The 24,506-nt window shown below is 43.9% G+C and overlaps 1 protein-coding gene across 1 annotated transcript; it reads left to right on the forward strand.

The window, feature by feature from the left end:
* The first annotated feature begins 1,077 nt into the window (after positions 1-1,077).
* Positions 1,078-23,591, forward strand: CPN1 (carboxypeptidase N subunit 1). Its single transcript, XM_039249225.1, has 9 exons — positions 1,078-1,300; positions 3,835-4,031; positions 8,519-8,674; positions 11,635-11,817; positions 13,125-13,236; positions 15,782-15,921; positions 17,125-17,224; positions 20,414-20,532; positions 23,335-23,591. Exons 1-9 carry the CDS (start codon positions 1,078-1,080, stop codon positions 23,446-23,448), a joined length of 1,344 nt encoding a protein of 447 aa, XP_039105156.1. The 3' UTR covers positions 23,449-23,591.
* The last annotated feature ends 915 nt before the right edge of the window (positions 23,592-24,506 follow it).

Genomic DNA, 24,506 nt, shown 5'->3' on the forward strand with positions numbered 1-24,506 from the left:
GGACATTTGTATTGTTTCCACTTTTTGTCTATTTTGAATAATATTGCAGTGAGCATTCACGTACAAGTTTTGTGTGGATGTATGTTTTCATTTCTCTTGGGTAGATATGTAGAAGTAAAATTACTGGGTCGTATAGTAAGTATATACTAAACCTTTTAGGAAACTGCAAAATTGTTTTTCCAAAGTGGCTGCAACATTTATTTTCCCATAGGAGAGTCTCAGTTTCTCCCTATTCTCACCAACACTTGTTATTGTGACTTTTTGATTATAGCCATTCTAGTGGATGTGAAGTGATATCTTATTGTGGTGTTAAGTTGTATTTCCTTATGACCAATAATGGTCAACATCTTTAAATGTGTGTACATATTAGCTTTTCATATATCTACTTTGGTGAAATGTCGATTCAAATCTTCTGCCCATTTTCAAATTGGGTTGTTTTATTATTGTGTTGTAAGAGTTCTTGATATATTCTGGATATATTATCGGATTTATTAATTGTAGTTATTTTCCTCCTGACCTGTGGCTCATCTTTTCATTTTCTCAATGGTAACTGTTGAAAGATTTTTGAGGAGAAAGGGGACAAGACAGAGTTGTGCTTCAGAAAGAGTCTAGCAGCAGTGTCCATTGAAATGGACAGAGAATTTGAACTAATACTCCTAACTAACTAATAACTCCTTAAATTGTAATATAGGGAATAAGCACAAGCCAAGTTTCTCAAAATTCTCTGGGAATCAAAGGGTTATAAGCAACTATTTATTGAAGCCTGTTTACAGTCCAGTTAACCAGTAAGCCAGAATCAGTGAAACTACCCAATCTGGGGGAGTACAAAAGCCTTTCAGAAGGTTTCCCTGGATTAGGAAAATCAGAGAGATGGAGGAGGAGAGATGAGCTATTCCAGGGCTACATAAATAACTTCCAGCACTGAACACGACAATTCTGAACTACCTTGCCAGGTGCTGTCGCACTGGTGTTTACTGGCGGGAAACTAGGAAGAGCTGGATCTTGGCCCTTGGATTTTGACTGGTTGCTGGGAGAGGTGGAGCCCATTTTAGTGGGTCTCTGAAAAAGCCCGTCAAGATGTCAGGCCTGCTCTCAGTCTTCTTCCACCTCCTCTTTCTCTTCAAGTTGGTTGCCCCAGTGACCTTTCGCCACCACCGCTATGATGACCTTGTGCGGACGCTGTACAAGGTGCACAACGAATGCCCCTACATCACGCGGATTTACAGCATCGGGCGCAGTGTGAAGGGGAGACACCTCTATGTGCTGGAATTCAGCGACTACCCTGGAATCCACGAGCCCTGTAAGCCCTGCGCAGTTCTTGGAGTGTATGGGACAGGACCCTTCCCTGAGAAATCCAGTAATCAGGGTTGTTTTCTGGGGAAGTCCATGGACCCCTCCACCTATAAAGTATCTCTTCCTCCATCTGTGCTAAATATTTCCCCACTGAGCCCTCAAATTGCCCCTGCCTCTGGGAAACTACAACCCCAATTCAGGCTCTAGTCTGTTCCTCCTTTAGAGGTTCTGTTTGCTTAAGACCTTAATGCTAAAAGGTGAGTCTCCTTCCCTCCTCCCATCCCATCCCCCTGCCTTCCCTCCCATTATGCTTCTTTCTTCCTTTTTGTTATGCTATCTTTAACCAGCGCTTCAGGAGACTTAGGCAGAAACAATCAGCTCTTCTAGTTCCATCAGGAAGCCTCAAAGGGTTTCAGGATATCTCTTTGGGGAATGACAGTGTGATAGTATATGGGATCCTGGAGAGAATTTGAGGTCTTGGGTATTAGTTTTATGTGCTGCATTACTTTTTGTTAGTTTGTTTCTATTATAAAAGCAATCAGTGTTTAGATTAAAATAGAAGTTAGTTAAGGACACAAAAACAAAGCTCACACCCTAATCCTACCATCCACAGAGGATCATTGTTAATATATTGATGCATATCTTTCCAGACCTTTTTGTATGCATGTTTAACAACCCCCCCACACACATTTTTTAATAAAAATGGAATCATATTAGAAATGCTTTTCTCATTCCATTGTCTTTCATAAGTAGCACCCATGTCTGTAAATGTACCTCTTCATCATATTTTGGTTGCTGAATATTCATTGCTTGGTTGTATTTAACTGTTGATTGAATGATGGGCATTGGAGTTGTGTCTAATTTCTCACTTCTTGACTTAGAACAACTGTGGCATCCAAATTATGTCCGTTCCTCCTTCACATTGTCACCTTCAAATCTCTCTCTTTCTTTCCACTCCCACACCTCCCACACTAGCCTAACATCATCACAACCTGCCTAATCATCACACTAGGTTCCTGACTTCCAACTCCTACCTGCCTCCATTCTCTAAAACTCCCCTTCAGCACACCGATGCCAAAATACTTTTCCCAAATACTCAGATAATCCTCTCTCTCACTCCCCTGCTTAAAATCCTTTAGTGACAACCTCACACCCAGTGGATCCTGTCTGTGACAGCCTCAGATTGCTACATGGCCAGTGAGGAGGCTAATGGGGGAGTGGCGCTGGCTCAAGGAAGTCTATGCCATTAAATGAGGATAAGGACTTTGCTTTGAAGCCACACTTGCACAGAAAGCACTGTGCTTTTGGGGGTGTGTGTTCATTGAAGAAGCTTGTGGGTACTAGTTTTAGGGCCAGCCCCTCATGCCATGCATTCAAGGCCTCCTTTAAGCCTTTCCATACTATTCAACCCCTCGCTAATCTCTCTTTTCTCTGATTCCCTATAACTTAACTGTTCATCCATTCATTCCTTTCATGCATTCGTTATTCATTCCACAAATATTACTGATTATCCGCAGTATCTGTAAGCACTTTTGTAGACTCTGAATATACAACAAACAGATAAAACAAAGACACCTCCCTCAGGGGCCTTAATTTTAGCCATGTAAGACTGGCAACAAATGGGTAACTAAGTAAGTACATATTAAGTCAGATGAAAAAACAAAGTGCTATGGAGAAAAATAACCTTTAACAGAGAGATAGAGAATGCCCTAGGCAGGAGAGAGGGCCGTTGCTATTTAGGAAAAGCGTCTCCTTTGAGGTGAATTTTGAGCATGTGATGGGCCCTGCCACGCTGTAACTGAGGAGGAAAGTGTTTGCAGACAGAGGGAAGGGCAGGAACAGTCTTGCAGGTGTGAGGAGCAGCGAGCGGGCCCCTGTGGCTCCAGCAGAGTGAGCCTTGGGAAAGCAAGGTCAGGGCAGTACGGCTGGGCCTAGGCATACCGGGCAGGAGATCAGGTCGTGCCTTACAAGTCTGGGTGAAGATTTCGGCTTTTAGAGTGAAGTGAGAAGCCACTGGAGGGTTTTAAGCAGAGGAGTGACATGGTCTGACTTAAATTTGTAAAATTAAGTTTTCAACTGGGATGATTAGGAATTGTTATGCCATAACCCAAGCAGGTCTTGGGAAAACACCATTCTTACCCTGAAAAGACTTGTTTCTGAGAAGCATCAGGCTACTGTGAATGCATCTGGGCTTTGGCCTCCATTTTCTTAAATAACTAGGTGATCTCCAACAGGTTACTCAGCTGCTTCCATACCTTCCTCATCCTGTGGCTAATGGTGCCTACTTCACAGCTTTTCTGTGAAGATTAGGAGGAATGAACACAGAAGGGGCTCGATGGCATGGGTTTCTGTAGCATTTATATTTGCAATTTGTTCAAAAGAGCCTCGGGGATCGCGGGAAAAGACTCAATGGAAGCATAAAATTTTCATCTATTCATTACGGGAAGAGAGAGGGAAAGATCCCTGTGCAAGGCTAGGAATCCTTGCCGCTTGCCAGCTTTCCCCATCCTCTCTTCCTGCGTGTTCTTGTCGCCCTTGCAGTGGAACCAGAAGTCAAGTACGTGGGGAACATGCACGGCAACGAGGTGCTGGGCCGCGAGTTGCTGCTGCAGCTGGCGGAGTTTCTGTGCGAGGAGTTCCGGAGCGGGAACCAGCGCATCGTGCGGCTGGTGGAGGGCACGCGCGTTCACATCCTGCCGTCCATGAACCCAGATGGCTACGAGGTGGCTGCCGCCCAGGTACCGAGCCCCCTGGGGCCAGAGCCCTCCGGGGAGTCCGCAAAAGCGTCAGCGCATTCCCGCTGTTGAGGCCACTGTGCATTAGAGAAAAAGCCGGTGGAGATACAACACAGTGTGCAGACGCCCTTCAGCACTGCGGCCCTAAGCAGTGAACGTGGGCTGCCTCCACACCCTTCCAGCAGACCTCCCGGTTTTGTTTTGGGGATCAATGAGGCAATATCTGTGACAGTGCTTTGTAAACTGGAAAGTACTAACCAGCTGTGAAGGGCTCTTGCAAAACCGACCTCCTTCCCTCTGTTTTTTAGCTTCTAACCCTAAATACTCTTCTCCCTGCTACCCTACACTTCCCATTTGCGTTGGGAGTGGGTGCGTGGGTGGGGGAGGGAAACAGAACTAGCTTGTCCGAGAATGGGGAAGTCGGGGGCTAATTCTAGATTCTTCATGCATTTGGTTATATTTCTTTTTTTAAATTGAGGTATAATTGACATGCAATATTATATTTGTTTCAGATGTACACCATAGTGATTGGACATTTGTGTGCATTGCTAAATGAATATTTTACTATATTTATGTACAACTTTTTCCTCTACTAATATAGTACTCAGCCTTTCAATTCTTTATTTTGGAGTTACATTTTGCAGGGGTCTATCGGCTTTTACTTTATTTCCTGACATAAATTCAGAATGTCAACGTGCCTAACTTTAAATCAATGGTTTTGTGTGTGTGGCTGTGCATTAGAACCATACCTGAAGATTTTTTGAAATATAAATTCCTAGGTCTCCACACCCCAAACCCTCATCTACTTGAATTAGAATGTGGTGGGGAAGGGAGGGGTGAAGCCAGGCATCTTCCTGGTACAATGGATATGTCCCTTTAAAAACTGTGTTTAATTAAACCTGGTTTGTTTGGGGTTTGGGGTGAGGGATTGTAAATTAAAGAGGGTTTTTTTTCCAATTTAAAAATATGTTTATTTGGGGTAGTCTTGAGACTTTTTTCATTTTTAAGACTAGATTTCACTACTTAACTTAAAAAAATTACTTTATTGTGGTAAGAACACCAAAGATGAACTCTATGCTCTTAATTTTAGTGTACAACATGGTATTGTTGACTATAGGTACAGTGTCACACAACTAGTCTCCAGAACTTATTTATCCTGTTCAACCAAAACGTTATGTACCTTCATTAGTAACTCCCCATTTCCTCCTCCTCCCAGCCCCTGGCAACCACCCTCCGCTCCGGTTCCATGAATCTGACCACTCTATCCCGCTCAAGTAGAACCGTGAGGCATCTACTTTTTAAACCTGCTTGAGAATAGTGCTGGGGAGGTCAGTAGAGGCAGGGAAGGGAATGGAGCCAAGATGCTGAATGAAACACAAATTTGACCCTTGCAGCTTCCTGCCAACACAACTCATCAAATGAGAAAAAAAAGCTTTGTTCCTCTACTGAAAAATCAGATAAGTGCCCATTAACGTCTTCAGGCTTGAGTTTCCAAAATAGCAGGAAAATTTGGAAGAGTTGTAGGGGAGACCTCCAGCCTGCTTGCTTTCCTTCTATTGGTCCTTCCCAATGTTGCAGTGCAGAAACCAGAGGACCTCAGACTTGCCCATGTCTCTTGTGGAATGAGGTGGGGTGGGGGGAAGTGGGGAAAATCCCTGACAGCCCTGTAAATCCTAGAACCATCTCCAGGGAGCCAGTCACCTCGGCCCACCTGCTGGGTACTTGCTCAGAGGGAGCAGAGCTTGAACCTGAGCACAAGAGAAGCCTGATCTGGTTCTCAGACTCCCAGAGCCACCTGCCATACCCAGAGGAAACCTGTCTGCAGAGCTATACAGGGAAGACCTGCCTGGCCACCAGACTTTAAAGCTACCTGTGGGTAAAACAGAAGAATCTCCCCTTCCTCCACCCCACCACAGATTTCCAAATCGTAATCCCTAGAAACTGTGCGTATGTTCTATTACATGGCATGGGAGAAGTAAGGTTGCAAGTGGAATTAAGATAAGCTAATCATCTGACCTTAAAATATCCTGGATTATTTGGATGGGTCCAGTGTAATCAGTCACAGGGGTCCTTTGATATGGAAGAGGGAAGCAGAAGGTCACAGAGAGATTTGAAGATGTCATGCCAACGAATGTGGGTGGCCTCTAGAAGCTGGAAAAATCAGGAAACAGATTCCCTTAGAGTCCTCAAAAAGAACACAGCCTTGCTTGTGCCTTTATTTTAGTCTTATGAAACCCATTTCAGTCTTCTGACCTCTAAAACTATAAGATAATAAGCTTGTGTTGTCTTAAACCACTAAGTATGTAGTAATTTTTTTACAGCAGGAATAGGAAAGAAACACACTACCTACCCTATTGATGAGAACTTTCTGTTAAGGAAACTCCTTACCCGCCAGCCTAACTAATGACCTGATGTGAGTGACAAATTGGCTCGTAAGTAAATTAATATAACTGTTAATATGGACAGTTATGAGCTACAGTGATATGAATGAGCAAGTAGTGAAAAACTCCTGGAAGTGTAATGAAAATCATTATCTCATAGAAGTGAAAAATCAAACTCCAAATTGAAAAACTATACAGATATTTTCCACCAGAGCAAAGTGAATGTAGGGAATGAGATATAAGAATAAGATATGAGCAGAGTGCCATGAAAAAAAAAAAATCTAAGGACAATAAAAAATTTTTAAAATATGAAAATGGTAGTACATCTGTGAGTGTTTAGCTGCACACATCCATCCATTCACCCCACTTCCAGGAGCTGCTACTCATTTGGGCTCCACCCTCTCTATCCACAGGGGCTCCTGTGGACACCACTCCCCTTCTCCAATGCCATACAAAACAGTAGATGGCATTTCAGTTTTCTGAAGGCCTTTGAACATATCACTCTTCTGGCCCTTTATATATTTTAATTATTTACATATATATCTACCTGTACATATTATGAATTCCTAGAAGGTAGGCATAATGTCTCATTATCTCTTTTCCTAGTGTCTTTCAGAGGGCTCTGAGTAGAGAAGCACTTAAGTAAATGTTTATTGGCTAAAAGGATGGATGAATGAGTGAATGCATGACCAAATAAATGATAACAATCTGAAGTGTGAGCAGGGAAATAAAGGGATCCAGGAGGTTGGCATTGCTGAGAAGAAAGATAAACAAGGATCCTAAATTTAAAAAATTAAAGGAGTAGGAGTGCTTTCCATGGTGCAGCTGCTTTGGAAACAGTTTAGAAGTTTCTGAAAAGGTTAAATATAGACTTCAGCTATGACCAAGTAGTTCTACTAGTTGGTGTCTACCCAAGAGAAATGAAAACATACATCTGTACAAAGACTTGTACACAAATGCTCATAGCAGCATCATTCACAATAGCCAAAAAGTGGAGATGACCCAGATGTCCATGGACAGGGTTGAATAGTACCCTCCCCAAAATTTGTGTCTAACCTGGAGCCTCTGACTGTGACTTTATTAGGAAATAGAGTCTTTCCATATGCAGTCAAGCTAAGGTGCAATCATACTGGATTGGGATGACCAACTCAAATCTGACTGGTGTCCTTATAAGAAGAAAGAAATCTGTACAGAGACACCCATGAGGGAGAAACGCTATGAAAATGGAAGTAGAAATTGAAGCAATGCATCTACAAGCCAAGGAGTGTGTCAAGGATGGCTGGCAACCACTAGGGTCTGGAAGAGACAAAGAAGGAGCTTCTTCTAGGGTCTTTGGAGCATATGACCCTGCTGACCTCTTGATTTCAGCCTCCAGAACTGTGAGAGAATACATTTCTGTTGTGATGGGCCACCCAGTCTGTGTAATTTGTTTCAGCAGCCCTAGGAAACTACTAGTCTATTAATTGGTAAGTACACAAAGTATAGTAAATCCATATAATGGAATACTAGTCAACAATAAAAAGGAATGAAATACTGACACATGCTACAAAGTGGAGGAACCTCAAAAAACATTGTGCCCAGTGATAAAAGCCAAACATGAAGTGTGTGATTCCCACTTACTGAAATGACCAGAAAAGGCAAATCTAGGGAGACAGACAGTGATAAACTAGGGCCAGACTAAGAATGAGGAATGACTGAGTGGGTGTGAGGTCTCTTTTTGGGATGTTAGAAATACTCATCAGTTTGATTAAGCCGATGTTCATACAACTCTTGTCAGTAGGAACTAGAATTCATGAATTGTGCAATAAAATGGGTGAATTTTATGGTATGTAAATTACTCCTCAGTAAAGCCATATTTTAAAAATAGCAGTTCCCATTATCCTGAAACACCCTACTCTTGTCAGAGCTTCTCCTGGGATCTCTACCATTGACACATGGTTTACAGGGAAACTTGAACCCCACCACTGGGACTTTGGATGAATTAATGGAGAAAATGCTGCATCATTTGATAGATTAATGCCCCCCTCCCTCCCCAAAACTCTGCAGTGTTCTTCAAATATAGGATCCAGCCTGAAACCTTCCTTTCTCGTTTCTACATTTTCCTGCTAGGGCGCAGACGTTTCTGGATACCTGGTTGGCAGGAACAATGCAAATGGAGTGGACCTGAACCGCAACTTCCCTGACCTCAACACCTACATCTACTACAATGAGAGACATGGAGGCCCTAACCACCACTTGCCCCTCCCAGACAACTGGAAGGGTCAGGTAGGAGAGGAAATGTGCATGTCGAATGGGGTATATCAGCTTCTGGAATTTCTTCTCACAGTCTCCAGGTCAATTAAACAAGCAGGAAGTAAGCATCCACTCAACTCTGTTAATCTGTGCAGAGCGGCAAGAACTGTATCTTCCCCTCTTTGTATCTCTTCTCTCCCAGCAAAGAGGCCCTCCTGGAGCACAAGCAGTTTGATGTTAGTGGTGAAGCTAGTGAAGTGAAAGCGGTTATCATAGATACCATTGTGCGGTGCTTTACCATGTTACAAAATTCTTACTTTGCCACTGTTTCCACTGATCGTTGTAATGCTGTGAAATGAATGCACGAAGCAGGGCTGAGATCCGTCCCTGGTTTACACTCATACAGCTAGTAACTGGTGGACTCAGGATTAAAACCCAGGCCTTCTGATTCCTAAGCCAACATTCTTTCTACCAGACTATCCTGTCAAAAGAAGACTCTAGCATTCTGTAGAGAAATCTCTCTTACATGTGATGAACTGTGTACTCACCAACAATTAGCTACAGAAGGAAGCTCAGGGAACTCACTCCTACAGTTTTCCCCTGCCCTTTCTGTCTGACTCTCGGCTGCTTTACCTTACTGTCATTTCCCTTACTGTCTCAATCTGAAGAGCCCAGCTGATGCACCCAGGCCTGGAGGCCTGGAATGCCACCCATGGTAATGAGAGTGCTCCTGGGAATAACCACTGTGATCCTCGGAGCATCCCCATCACCACCCTGTTCCTTCCACCGTGTAAGGTACTTTTCAATGTTCTATTTGTGAATATTTAAACTTAGAGATTGCAAATGTAAGGCTTTCTATTGGGAGTTTCCAGAAGGAATAGTCTCAGTTTTTCCCCCTTGGAAATGAGGCAAAAGTCATGCTGACAAGTTTAGATTTCAGATGGCAACTATGTCCTTGGCTCAACTAAATAATAAGTCAAAAGTAACCTTGTAGTAGTTGGCATATCTAGCCCAAAGGATGTCCTGATTTATTAAACTATCCAACTAAAATAAGGTAATTGAGCTAATAGTAATTAGACTTCCACTGGCTCCTTTTTCTCCATCTTAGAAGAACAAAGGCAAGTCTTCTTGCTCCTTATGGGAGAGGAGCAGTGAGAAGCTGGCCTCATGCTGATGGATGGTGGCTTAGGACATGGAGAAAGGGCTGCTTCAAAGGATCTGAGCCCTGGTCACAGAGCGGGACTGGTGCCTTTGGTATCATATCCATTCTGATCGGGCGTCACTCAACCCTATTCATCCAGTCCCTCAGGAAGGGCAAAGAAAAGGGCCGTTGCAGCTGACTGTTGGTCCAAGAGGAGCCATTAGCACATTAACACCACATGACCTCTAAGCAAATCCGTCCTGAGAGGAGGGAAAACACTAAAGACTAAATTATTTACCTATACTGCAAATTCTAGTAGATTCAAGGCTTTCTTTAAAATACTATCACTCACTAGGAACATAATATGCAATCAAGAGTGTGGAATTCAACTACTTAGCCAAGACTGGCCCTTATCACACTATGTCTGACCTATGAAATTTGGATATGACCACAGGAGCGAGTTCTTCTTGTCAATATTACAGCAGATGTGGTGGTGTAAGGAGGAGGTTGAAAATCATTACTGTAAACCAATGCTTCCCAGATGTATTTCCTAGAGCCCTAAATATCTGCAGAGGTGCTTCAGAAGCTGCTGGAGCAATGGGAAAATTGGAGAACCCCTTCCTTGTTGTCAGAGAAGCCAAGCTGGGGCCCTCAGCTCTCCACCCTCTTCACACCTTTCTCTCTTTCTTTCTGTCTCTGTCTCTCTCTCAATAGACTTTATTTTTTCCCATCCTACAAGAACCCATAACTTATTAATGACAGAAACAATATAAAATTTCAAGCCAAGCTGCAGCTATTCTTTTGAAACACCAAAAAAAGTTTCTTGTTTCCAGATGGCTACACTGTTAACTCCGTAATAGTATTTACAACGGCATTACTGTTGTTCTCCAGTGCTGGGACTGCTTTTGCTCTTGACACATTTACTTGCGACATGACTGGGTCTATGTCCTTAATTTCCACACCTATTTCATCAACCTCTTCTTCACTCTGCTCTTGTACAGTTGGAGTCTGTGTGTTTTCCCGAATGTCTGAGACAGCTTCATCTTGAACTTTCAGTTTCTCAGCAGCTGCGAGTTGTGCCTGCTGAGATAAGTCCTTGATAAGAGACTTTATTTTTTAGAGCAGTTTTAGGTTCCCAGCAAGCTTGAGGGGGAAGTCCAGAGTTCCCATGTACTCCCTGCTTCCCATTATTAACATCCCCCAACAGAGTGATAATTTGTTACAACTGATGAACTACCTTGGCCCATCATTATCACCCAAGTCCATAGTTTACATTAGTGCTCACTGTTCATGGTGTACGTTCTATGGTCTGTGGCATTTGTCCGCTGTCACAGTATCATATACAACAGTTTCACCTCCCCAGATGCTCTCCCTTTACCTACTTTGTATATTGGGATTCCACATGTGATGTCATTTTGAAAAAGAGTCCATCCACTTAATTTTTTATTTTTATTTTTTTAAGTTTATTTAGAGAGAGAGAGAAAGCAAGTGAGCATGAGTGGGAGGGGCAGAGAGAGAGAGGGAGAGATAGGGTCCCAAGCAGGCTCTACACCGTCAGCATGGAGCCCGACACAGGGCTCGCTTGAACTCACAAACTATGAGATCATGACCTGAGCCGAAATCAGGAGTTGGATGATTTAACCGACTGAACCATCCAGGCATTGTTCCACTTAAATTGTTTAAACCATTATGCAAAAGACCAGAGTTTCCCCATCTCCTTTTCTCATAACCAGGAGGACACTGTTTTATTCAGGCGTACTATCCTCTCAGGCCACTTCCTGACAAACCTCTATGGACGGCCGTCTGCCACCTCCCGTTGCAGCTCCACTGCTAGACCCTCATCTCTCCACAGGTGGAACCCGAGACTGAAGCTGTGATCCACTGGATCCGCTCCTTCAACTTTGTCCTTTCGGCCAATCTCCACGGAGGAGCCGTGGTGGCCAATTACCCATATGACAAGTCCTTCGAGCATCGGGTCCGAGGCATGCGCCGCACTGCCAGTACCCCCACGCCCGATGACAAGCTTTTCCAGAAGGTATGCAGAATGGCAGCTTGTTCAGCCAGAGGAACGTGGGACTCAGGAGAGGATTTAAGGGGTCTGATTTACAAGGTTATGGTAATATGACTATATTAGTAAAAAATAGACTATGTGCATGAAAAAGGTTTACCTAATAGTTCCAAGCAGCAAGAGAATAAAATCAAGAGATTATTTTATAGTTAATATATTAGTAGTAACATATAATGAATACAAATAATTAACATTAATTATTAATTCATCAATTAATGAATTCCATAGAGAATAACACCAGTTATTGCTTTGCAAAGCAAATATATTATTATAACTTTCTCCAGTAATCTCATTTTTTCCCACTGTTATAAAGTAGTACTAAAAGGAAAGTGTAGAGATTCCGCATATATTCCTCATCCCCCAACACACACCTCTCACCCCTAGTACATACAGTAGTCCCCCTTACCCATGGGGGGTCCGTTCCAAGGCCCCCAGTGACTGCCTGAAACTGCAAGTAGTACTGAACCCTATGTATAATTTTTCCCTATACATTCCTGCGATAAAGTTTAACTTGAAAATTAGGCACAGTAAGAGATTAACAATAATAAGTAATAATAAAATACAGCAGTCATAACAATATACTATAATAAAAGTTATGTGAATGGTATAATAGAATATTAGTTACATGAAAGTTATCATAAAAGTTAAATGAATTTCTCTCAAAACATCTTACTGTGCTATACTCACCTTTCTTGTGATGATATGAGACGATAAAATGTCTACCTGGTGAGATAAAGTCAGGGGAATGACATTGGCATTGTGACCTAGCATTAGGCTACTACTGACCCTCTGACATATAGTCAGAAGGAGGATCATCTGCTTCCTGACCCGAGCTGACCACAAGTAATGGAAACCATGGCAAGTGAAACCATGGGTAAGGGAGTTCTACTGTAATTCTTCTCATGGTGAAGGCCTATTTTACTTGCTCCTTGTTTTCTTTTATAAAATTCAGCTAGAAAATGGTACACCTAGAAGGGAGCTTATATGTCATCTGGTGTCACCCCTCACTTTGCACTTGAAACTTATCCCCAGGAGAGTGGAAAAATCAGAACACAGTTCTCCTAACTCTAGTCCAACACACACACACACACACACACACACACACACACACACACACACCATTTCCCTATGCCCGCTGGTATTTTCTTTCACTAAATCAAGTAATGAGCTGTTTACATAGCATGGGGTTTTGTGGTATCACCCTACTTCTGAGTGTGAGCACTGCCTTAGGAGTTGGGAGCACTCAGGTCGTTCTCCACCTGCTTGACCCCCAGCTGGCCAAGGTGTACTCCTACGCACATGGATGGATGCACCAGGGATGGAACTGTGGGGATTACTTCCCGGACGGCATCACCAATGGGGCTTCCTGGTATTCTCTCAGCAAGGGTAAGAGGAGTCCTGGGGACAGCAGTGCTGCAAGCTGGGGTGGAATGGGGCTCATCCCTTCTAAATTATCATTTTTTCTCAGGGAAACAGCAAGAATAGTATAGAATTTTGCATTCAAGTAGAGATCTGAGCAATGGAGAAGTCTTAAGTTGGCATTTAATGTCATGTTCTGATGCTTTAAAATGAAGGTAGGGACACCTTGTTGTCCTTTATTATTTTTATTTATTTATTTATTTGTTTGTTTTATTTGAGAGAGAGCACACGCACAGGGGAGAGGTGCAGAGGGAAAGAGAGAGAATCCCAAGCAGGCTCCATGCTCAGTGTGGAACCTGGTGCAGGGCTGGATGTGGGGCTTGACCCAAGGCTCAGTCCCATAGCCTTGAGATCATGACCTGAGATGAAGTCAAGAGTCAGGCGCTCGACCAACTGAGCCACCCAGGTGTCACACCTTGTGGTCCTTTAAAACCAGTGGTTTACAGAATAGATTAGGGCATGGGAGGGAAATAGTGTAGTCGAGTGGTTAAACGTATGGCTGTAAGGGTACACTGAGTTGAAACCCAGCTTGCCCATTTACCAGTTATGGGGCTTCAGGGTAATAACCTCTCTGCCTTGGTTTCTCATCTGTACTTTAAGAATCACAATACTTGCATTGTAATTTTGATGCGAACATTCAATAAAACAATGTATATAAAGCATTTGGAAATGGGTGGCTTCTAGATGTTAGGGTCTTTTCTAAGTAGCATGGAGGTATGCCTCACATAGCAACAGATGACCAAAGGTGCTGGCCTGGGTGCCAACAGTTCCTGTGATGCGTGCTCTCCGTACCCTGTCTGCCCATCTCCTCTGAGCTGGACTTTGCCATGGACATAGGCCACTGACAGCATAGCAGAAACCTTGAGCAAGAGGCTTCTCTCTCTGTTCTCTGGGCCTTCCCCATCCCTGAGGGGTGACAGGTCTATTTATGAACCTTTGGTAGATGGAGACCCTAAAGATAGGGAAGAGACTGAAGCAGGAAGCCAGCTTCTTTTAGGTATCACATTTTAGCAGCTGTCTCTCCCATCCTTTTAAATCTGACCTGGACAGGGCCCAGATAACAGAAAGCTCACTGGTAAGGGCTGAGCTGATGGCTGGTTCTATGGAAAGTGGGGAGGAGGATGGTTAGGGAGTCACCATGTACTGGGAAGTGGTAGACTTCTGTGGCCGACAACCTGCTTATACACAAGGTAAGAAGATTTTGTTGAGCTTTATTATTTTTTTTTTAGTTTGCCTTAAGGAAGCAATAGGTACCCCATACACAATTGAAAATTTCAAATATACTTTTCCAAATTGTATTTGTTTTTCCCTCCCCTTTCCCATCATCTAAGAAAGCATGGTCCATGCTTCCCAAAATAAACTGATAACAATTCCAAGGTTATTCCGTTCATTAAAATGATTGTTCCAAAAGTGTGGTCTCTGGACCAGCATCATTGATGTCAGCTGGGAACTTGTTAGAACTGCAGGTTAGGAGGGCCTCACCCCGTACCTACTGAAACTTGGGCTAAGGCTCAGCAACCTGCATTAGTCTGGGCACAGCCTTCTAGATTATTCTGATGCAGAGAGAGATCCAATGTAAGAGGTCACAGTTGTTCTTCAATTTCTCCATTCTTTCTATAACAGCTGCTTATGTTTATCAGCTCAGAGCAGGTGAAAATTGATTAAATGACTAGTTTTTAACCTAAACACATTTGTGATATATACACCTAATAATCAGGAACATACTAAAGAATCATTGATTCAACTGATTAATATAGAAGATAGAAGCAGACAAACATTGATGGAAGAAAACTATAGCTGCCTTATGCTTTTTCGAGGGCCTGTGTTTCTGAGTTAACTGCTCTCAGGTTAGTGCAGCATTCTCAGACAGGAGGAGGGCTGTGAAAACAAGGTATCTCAGCTCCAAGGTCTGAAGAACACCATCACCCAGAGAGAAGATCTGTACCCCCGGAAGCAGCACGGGTGTAGTCCAATATCAAGGCATTACTACCAAGCAGACTTTGGAAATGCTAAGAAGGTCAGGAGTGAATTTAAGCATTGAGATGGGGAAGAGGAGAGGATGGAGATGACATAATGGGCATTTATGAAGAGAGAAAACTGGGAAATTGGGGAAAGATTTTATGGAGGAGAAAAATAAATGGAGATCAAGAGGTATAATAGAAGGTCACAGAGTGGTGAGGTGGTGGTAGTGGTGGAGAAATCGCAGTTAAGGAGAGTGGAGGTGGGGAGTGCCAGTGTGGCTCAGCCAGTTAATGGTCCAACTTCAGCTCAGGTCATAATCTCACAGTTTGCAGGTTCGAGCCCCGTGTTGGGCTCTGTGCTAACATCTCAGAGCCTGGAGCCTGCTTCAGATTCTGTGTCTCCCTCTCTCTCTCTGCCCCTCCCCTGCTCTTGCTCTGTCTTTCTTTCTCAAAAATAAATAAACGTTAAAAAAATTAAGAAAGAGAAAGTTGAGGCGGGGCATTAGTGGGATCCTGGTTCTGCAGATCCGCCATCACCCTCTCTCCCTCAGGAATGCAAGACTTTAACTATCTCCACACCAACTGTTTTGAAATCACTCTGGAACTGAGCTGTGACAAGTTTCCCCGCCAAGAGGAATTACAGCGCGAGTGGCTGGGTAATCGGGAAGCCCTAATCCAATTCTTGGAACAGGTAAAATCCCATTCTTTAACTTTCCTGGTTACAGAAAGAGACGTGTTTTCTGATGGCAGGCAAGGGTTTTTGTGAGGCTCAGTTCTGACCTCTGCTTTGATTCCATACAGGACATCTGGGCTGCTTCCACAGAGCCCATTTATTCACTCAACATTATTGAGCACAATTATCCATCAGAAACAGTACTATATGCTGAGGATTATGGGCAAACAAATATCCCTGCCCACATATAGCTTATATTTTAGTTAGGAGAGACCGACAATAAACAAAATAATAAAGTACATTTTATAACATGGTAGATGCAAAATGCAGTGAAGAAGGCCTTACAGAGAAAATGAATTGAAACAGACACAAAGGAGGTGAGGGAGAGGGTCATACAGCTGTCTAGGGGAGAAGGGACTCCCTGGTGAGGCACATCAGGAAGTGCTAGGCCCCCAGCAAGCAGCTGTTAGGGAAATGCAAATCAATTACACAATAAGATACCTCTTCACACTCACTAGGGTGGCTTCTATACAGTAAAAGACAGACAGTAGCAAGCATTGGTAATGATGTGGAGAATTGGAACTATGAAGAACAGTATGTGGTTCCTCAAAAATTACAAATAGAATAGCTTCCATGATCCAACAATCCCAGCTCTGGACATATATCCAAAAGAACTGAAAGCAGGATCTCAAAGAGATAGTTGCACACCTTTGTTAATATCAGCATTATTCACAACAGCTAAAGGGTAACAGCAACCCAGGTTGCAGCCCAAGTATCCATTGATGGATGAATGGATCAATGAAATATGGTAGGGACATAAAATGGAATATTCTTCAGCCTTAAAAAAGAAGGGAATTCTGAGACATGCCACAACATGAATGAACTCTGAGGACATCAGGCAAAGCGAAATAAGCCAGTCACAAGAAGACAACTATTGTATAATTTTACTTACATGAGGTGTCAAGAGGAGTCAAATCCATAGAGACGGCGAGTAGACTTGTGTTGTGATTTGCCTTAGATTTTCACAGGGGTCACTTTGACTGCTCGGTTGAGAAGAGATTGTCGGGAACAGGAAGTCAGAGAGACCAGTTAATGAAGGGGCTGTTACCATAATCTTTGTGAAGATCAAATGCAAAACTGTATGAGAAAGGGCTTTGAGGACTCCCCAACACTGGACACCTGTTTTATGGTCCTAACTGTGCACTGTACACGTTCCTACAGGTACACCAGGGCATCAAGGGAATGGTGCTTGATGAGAATTATAATAACCTTGCGGAGGCTGTCATTTCTGTTCACGGAATTAACCATGATGTCACTTCGGGTAGGTGGCCACTGCTTGGTGGAGTGTGAGAGAAGCCTTCACGTCCTCACCTTTTTTCAGCATGATCAGGAGGCCAATTTGTAAGCCAGCGAGACTAGCAGGGGTGTCAAGGACCCATGGGGACAGGAGGAAGAAAAGATGATAGAAATGGTGACAGGGGCACCTGGGTGGCTCAGTCAGTTAAGCATTGGCTCTTGATTTCAGTTCAGGTCATGATCTCAGAGTTCGTGGGTTTGAGCCCTGCTGTCAGCACAGAGCCTGCTTGGGATTCTGTGTCCCTCTTGCGCTGCCCCTCCCCTGCTTGCTCTCCTTCTCTCTTGCAAAATAAATAAAAAGAAAACTAAAAAAAAAAGAAAAAGAAACGGGGACAGGGAACTAAGAGGCCCAGATAAGGAAGATGTAATTTCTGTCCCACCATTCAGGAGTCACTGCTTCATACACGTTAGAGGTGTTTTCTGGGTTTGAGGTTGATAGCTCATGTGCTAGTGTGAAATGGGGTCTCAAAAAAAAGGACTATCAAACTGATGTTTAGTCTTGTTCCTGAGCCAGGCATTTCACTTCACTTCCATCCCGGGAAAAGTTAGTGAGATGCATTCTATGGCCTTGCTGCAGGGGGACAGTGATGGCAGAGGCAGATCTTCTTGGAACCAACCTGGAACCTCAGAAATGGTGCAGAATATCTCATGGCCACGTGTTGTAAATTGCTCCTGGCCAAAAGTGATCACGCACAACTCTTAGGTCTTTCTGTCTGTCTGTCTGTCTGTCTGTCTTCCTTTCTTTTCCTTCCTTCCTTCCTTCCTTCCTTCCTTCCTTCTTTCTTTCTTTCTTTCTTTCTTTCTTTCTTTCTTTCTTTCTTCCTTCCTTCCTTCCTTCCTTCCTTCCTTCCTTCCTTCCTTCCTTCCTTCCTTTTCTTTCTTTCTTTCCTCTTCTTTCTTTCTTTCTTTCTTTCTTTCTTTCTTTCTTTCTTTCTTTCCTTTCCTTCTCTCTCTCTCTCTTCTTTCTGTCCCTCTTTTCTGCCTTCCTTCCTTCCTTCCTTCCTTCCTTCCTTCCTTCCTTCCTTCCTTCCTGTGTTTGTTTTGGTTATAAGGTAGAACAGTAGCTACCAATGATCAGGGATGGGTAAAATTTGCCTACCTCCCACAACCTCGATACGAGCAAGGCCATATTTTACCACACCAACACTTATGACCACGCAGGCATCCTAGAGTTCAGACTTTCATTCTATTTAAACTGGATGAAATCTCAACTTAAAGGAGATAACTAGTGTTAGTGAAGGCGATCTCAACATATCTTATATGAAAGGTTCATTCAAGGCAAAAGTAGGATTCTAAAGGCAAGATTCTGTAGCCTCATAGTCAAGCATTAGACAACCAGAACCCTCATACCAGTGGCTGGACCCGAGTTTAGGGATCAAACCTTGGGCATCCTTCAGAACTTCAGGGCTTGCTAGATTTTCATACCCTATTCATGCACAGACAGGGAAAGTCTCTGAAACGTTCCAGCCAATCACCACATATTGAATACTACTAATTCCACCAATAAGAGCCCACTTCCAACACTCACTATGCTAAATTAACAAATTACTCATATCACCACTGAAAATACTCATTGCCAACATTCATTATGCTGCTTATAAAAGCATCTAGTATTGATTACAGAGAAAGATAGCTGAAGCCCTTGTCATAGCTGTGTCTGGAATTGGGCCTTTCTGATACAATGCTAGCTAACAATTCCTGGGTGTAAGCTCCCAGTTAAGAAAATGACAGCCCTTGGGGTGTAACTTACACTATTCAACATATGCTTTATAACTCACTGCTTTTGCTAAGTATTTAAAAAAAAATTACAGGCATTGAATAGGGGAGCAGACAAGATACTTCCTTATTATTTATTGTATGTCTCATTCTTTTTTAAACTTATTTTTTATTTTATTTAATTTTTGAGAGAGAGATGGGGGGAGAGGCAGAGAAAGAGGGAGAATCTTAAGCAGCCCAGCATGGAGCCCAGTGTGGGGATCAAACTCATGATCATGACCTGAGCAGAAATCAAGAGTTGGAAGCTTAACTGACTGAGCCACCCAGGTGCCTCTGTCTCATTCTTAATTGCATTTATTATTTCAGTTGTGCCTTGCTGTACGCTTAAAAGAAATGTTAAAGGCATGGTCACAATTGATTCTAAAAAGATACACAGTCATTAGCCAAAATGCTATATCCCTGCCATAGAAAAATAGGCTTTCTTTTGAATTTTATTTTCCCCTTTAGAAGGTGATGGAAGAAATATTAAAAATAGGATTCTCAAAATCAGACTTACAGTGGTCATTTAGTCTAGCCCTCTGACTCAGTATAAGATTACACACATACAACACCACTGACAGCTGTTTTTCTAACCCAGGGCTATCCTGTGCATTAGTGCAAGACCATGTCCATCAGTGCAGGTTGTGCACTGCACAACTGTGTAGGTTTTCCAGGGACACTCAGTCTCTGTTTAAGTGCTCCCAATTTCATAAAGCAGTCCATTTCTTTTTGTCACAGCTGTTTTGCTGCTTTCTAGCAAAATCTTCCTCCTATAATTTAAACTCATAGTTCTTGGGGCGCCTGGGTGGCTCAGTTGGTTAAGCGTCTGACTTCAGCTCAGGTCATGATCACATGGTTCGTGCTGACGGCTAGCTCAGAACCTGCTTCAGATTCTGTATCTTCCCCTCTGTCTGACCCTCCCCTGCTCGCACGCTCTCTCTCTCTCTCTCTCAGAAATAAATTAAAAACATTAAAAAAATTTAAACTCATAGTTCTCATTTTAATTTTTTTAGGTATTTTTTTCTTTACAGTGGCTTTTCAAACATTGAAACAGAAGTCTCATGTAGTTTCTTTACCACCCAAAATAATCATAGATCTTTCAGCCTTTCTCCTAGTGACCCTTTACTGGACATGAGTTTGTTTTAAAAATATAGAGTCTAGAATTAAACACAATACTCTCAGTACAGAGTACATTGAAACTTCTACTTCCCGTGAACTGAGGAGCCCATGCTCTTATTACATAAAATAGCCTAAGATTCTTTTAGATCTTAGCCAGTTTCATCATGCTATTAAAAAAAAATCAAGCTTGTGGTCAGCTACAACCCTCAGATCATTTGTCTTATCAAGGCCCCAAAGGGCAGATTTCTAATCCGCAGAGTTCTATTCTTGTAACTTTTAGGTGACCATGGTGATTACTTCCGGCTGCTGCTTCCAGGTACCTACACTGTCACCGCCACAGCACCTGGGTTCGACCCAGAGACATTGACCGTGACCGTGGGTCCTGGGGAACCAAAACTGGTGAGTTAGGCTGATGTTCGCAGAGCTCCGTAAAGATCACTTACACAAAGTCACAAACAACCTATCACATGGTTCTAATCTCTGCCAAGCTTCCCTCTTCCACTTAAAAAAAAAATCCATTGCTCTCATATGCTTTTTTTTTCTTCTGTCATTTCTCCTATTATGTCTTTCCCCACTTCCTTTTGGCTTCTTCTCTTTCTTCTGTTTCACATAGCACAGTGATGAAAAGCACTATCTTCATCTAAAAAGCACTATCTTCTTCTGTCCACAGACCTTGGACAAGTGACCTAATCATTCTTGCTCAGTTTCTTCCTCTGTAAGTTGGTGCAAATAGTACCTGCTTTGTAAGAGGTTGGAATGAGAAAGCTCACGTAAAGCATTTAGTACAGTGACTTCCACATAGAAAGTGCTCAACAAATGCTCGTTTATAATCCTGGAGACCTTGCCCATATGGACTCCCTTGGGTTGCCTGCTCTGTGCCATCAGCTGGGACTACCACCAGATGGCACTCTGCCCCCTCCTGGTGCCCGTGTGCCAGACAGTCTTGCTTTCCTCTCGCCTTGGCAAAAGAGCGAGCTCCTCTCTGGTATTCAGCTGGCCACAGCTGTCTTTTATAGGTAAGACAAGAAGCAAGGAACGTTTTTGACCTACCGCCTGGACCTTTTCAGCTTTGGTCATAAATAGATTAGGATCCCAGAGCTGAAGAAGCTTAGAGGTCATGGACACTAGTCCTCAGATTTCTCTAATGAGGAAGAGGTAATGAAGCAGGTCTACTTAATGAGCACCTACAGACCTTGTTCCCTCACAAGTCTGCTCTTCTCTAGGGCCTCCTCGCTCTGTCTAGTTCCTTCTGGGTACCACCCTAGACCCCAGCAGACCCTCAAACCCCTTTCTCTGTTGACTCTGTGGTTAAGTTGCTTGCTGTCCTCAATACAATTATAGGTGCTATTTACTGAATGGTTCCTATGTATGAGACACTATATGAGAGCTTTCCTGAACTATCTCATTTAACCTTAGCAACCCTGTCAGGGACACGTAAGTCTTCCTGTAATTTATGGCCAAGGAAAATGAAACTTTGAGAAGAAATGTGCCCAATGTCACCCAGTGAGTGAGTGGAGCTCCCGTCGGCACCTCTCTTGGGCTTTCAGGGCTGCCCTCTTAGTGTGCTGCGAGACATCATGCTAAATCACAGCCTGTGTGCATAACCCAGGTTTTAACACAAGGATCCAGGTTCTTTACATCCTCTGAAAAGTCCTCTGAAGTTTCTAGATAGTTCCCCCTTTCCCCTCTCGGCCCGCTAGTCCTAGCTCCTGCATGTTATAAACCACCTCCACTTGCAGATCGGCAGCTCCCACGGCAGCCTGTTGCCTGGCCCCAGTTTCCCAGCCAGCATTCTTCCCCCCCACCCCCACCTCTGGCCTTTTTCTTGTTCTTCCCCAAAGTCAAATGGTTGGTTGATAGGCAGCCGCAGGCGGAAGCCCTGGGTGACAAGCCCTCTTCAATGCCAGGTGCAAACGACTGCAAAGCCTCTTAAGTAATACACTCTACCTCAAAAGAGGTCACTTCCTTTGTGATACAGCCTTTCAGTAAATTAACATAGCCCATCATTGTGTCACATATAAACCAGAAGGGAAAAAAGTTGTCTTTGGGACATGATTCCCAAATGGAAAAACAACTAAAAACTGTTTGCTGATCACTGTAGAGCCTCTCCCTCTTTCCATTTTTCTAAACGGAGATCCATCTGGCCAAGGGAAGAAAAAAGAAAAAAGAGGATTTACTGGAGGGTTTTCACGTTACAGTGAAGACTGTTCACTTATCTCCCACAGTCCTGTGTCCTCTTTGCTTCCCCACAGCCTGCCAGAGGTCAGCTCCTTCCCTCGCCTGCCCTTCCCTTATTTTACTGCCCCCCCCCCCACTGTCTGTCTCTGTCTCTCTGTCTGTCTCTCTTTTTCCTAGATCTCTAAATTAGTATATATGAAATGGTAATGATGTAATTAGCTCTGATTTCCTCTACTTTGTGGAACTGGCAGAATCGCTGGCTGTAGGTTTGCGTGGAAGGGGCGGAAAATGACCCCGTGGAGAGCTTGCGTGCATGTTTTCAACTCCCAGCTGGCCTCAGCGGCCCAGACTGTTCCAAGGCCTGGAAGCCAAGGATCCCTCAGGGGAGTGTGGTTAGAACACTGTGCCACTCCCGCCTCCTGGGAAGGTTCCACAGCCTGCAGACCCACAATGTCAGTCTGAGGCGGCTTCACAGCTGAGGCCCTGGCCAGAGGGTCGTGCCGGACAGGACGCATTCACTGCACACGGAAGTGTGGAATTTAAGAATTCATATGAATCATCTATCATTCCCACGATCTGTATTTTCAAGCAGTTAGGCAGCAGGTTCAGATCCGAAGACGTGAGGTCTTCCCTGGCGTGCCCGAGCACAGCGCCGGTGATTCACCCCACGGCATGAAGGGGATCAGTACGGGACCGTCCATCATAGCTCTTGTCCTGAGCAACAGTATCAGCGAAATTGTGGTTTGAGGTGTACATGTCATTTTCTTCTAATAATTAAGTTCATCCAGGTACACCCCGTGTTATTGCCAGTGACTCTTCCTCCTCTTGGCAACATCAGGCAAGCCAGACACCTTGGTGCTGCCATGGCGTGGCTCGCTGCTGTGCCAGCGCTGCTTCGTGCCCCACCCTCAGGATCTGGGGGTGTGGGAGAACCAGGTCCAGACAGGTTCTTCCCCAGTTCCAGTTCCAGGAAACAGAAAACCGGCCCCTCTCCCCACCTAGCTGCGTCTCTCTTTCTTCCAGGTGAACTTCCATCTCAAGAGAAGCATCCCTCAGGCAGCCCCTACGAGGAGAGTTCCCAGCCCAGGGCACGGAGGCAGAGTCTTACCAAAGAAAGCGCAGCCCTGGGTCAGCTAGGACCCGGGATCCGGAGGTGAAGTGGCCCCAGAGAGTCCCTGCCTGAAAGCCACAGCGCTGGGGCGACTGTTAGAAAGGCTTGTTCCTGCCCTCCCATCAGATGAAGCATGCTTTCTATTTTATTATCTGGGACATATTTAAATATAAACATGTTCACGACAAGCCCGAATGGTCTCTGTTCCCGGGTTCAGCCCTCTGATGCAGGAGTGCACACAGTCAGCGGGACTCAGTAAGCTTTCCCGATTCTGGGGCTATGGTGTGGGTCCAGAAGGCTCCATGCTGGTCCGCGCTACATCGGGAGACTGGCTCAGGCTGACTGGCCGCTCTGCCTCCGGAGTCTAGCACCAAGCCTACAACATAGCAGGTGCTCAAGGGAGACCTCTGAATGAATGGCTGAAGGGCTGAAATGATTCGCCACTGATGTTGTTCCCGTAGCAAGACCAGGGGACCAACTCTTCTGAAATCCGAGAGGGCCGTTTCAACACTAGCCAATAGTTTCTTTCTTTCTTTGTTTTTATATATTTTTTTATTTTTAATTTATTTCTGAGAGAGAGAGAGAGACAGTGTGAGCAGGGGAGGGTCAGAGAGAGAGGGAGATNGTTGGGTTGATGCACAATAACATGTGTATACTAGAATATGTTCCAGAAAGAACTGTGATTGCCATAGACTTCTCAGAAACTCACTCTAGACACTCCTTGTGTTCTGAAAAGCCACTTTGGGGTCTACAACTGATTTCTCTCTCTTTTTTTTTTTTAATATTTTATTTATTTTTGAGAGAGAGATAGAGACAGCATGAGCAGGGGAGGATCAGAGAGAGAGGAAGGCACAGAATCTGAAACAGGCTCCAGGCTCTGAGCTAGCTGTCAGCACAGAGCCCAATGTGGGGCTCGAACCCACGAACTGTGAGATCATGACCTGAGCCAAAGTCGGACACTTAACCGACTGAGCCACCCAGGTGCCCAGCCAATAGTTTCTTAATTAAGAAAAGGATTTCAAATACCTAGTCCCACTGCTACTCACTTTTGTATGTGGCCATTTTACACAGCATGCATCTTTCA

The sequence above is a fragment of the Hyaena hyaena genome, unplaced genomic scaffold (genome assembly GCF_003009895.1).
Source record: "Hyaena hyaena isolate Hyena2069 unplaced genomic scaffold, ASM300989v1 scaffold_331, whole genome shotgun sequence".
Taxonomy (NCBI): Eukaryota; Metazoa; Chordata; class Mammalia; order Carnivora; family Hyaenidae; genus Hyaena; species Hyaena hyaena.

Bases quoted from the DNA above. Each gene is read 5' to 3' on its own strand.
- CPN1 (XM_039249225.1), top strand. From the start codon at position 1,078: ATGTCAGGCCTGCTCTCAGTCTTCTTCCACCTCCTCTTTCTCTTCAAG. The intron at 1,301-3,834 runs GTAAGCCCTGCG...TCGCCCTTGCAG, and splicing joins CCCTGGAATCCACGAGCCCT to TGGAACCAGAAGTCAAGTAC. The intron at 15,922-17,124 runs GTAAAATCCCAT...ACGTTCCTACAG, and splicing joins TAATCCAATTCTTGGAACAG to GTACACCAGGGCATCAAGGG.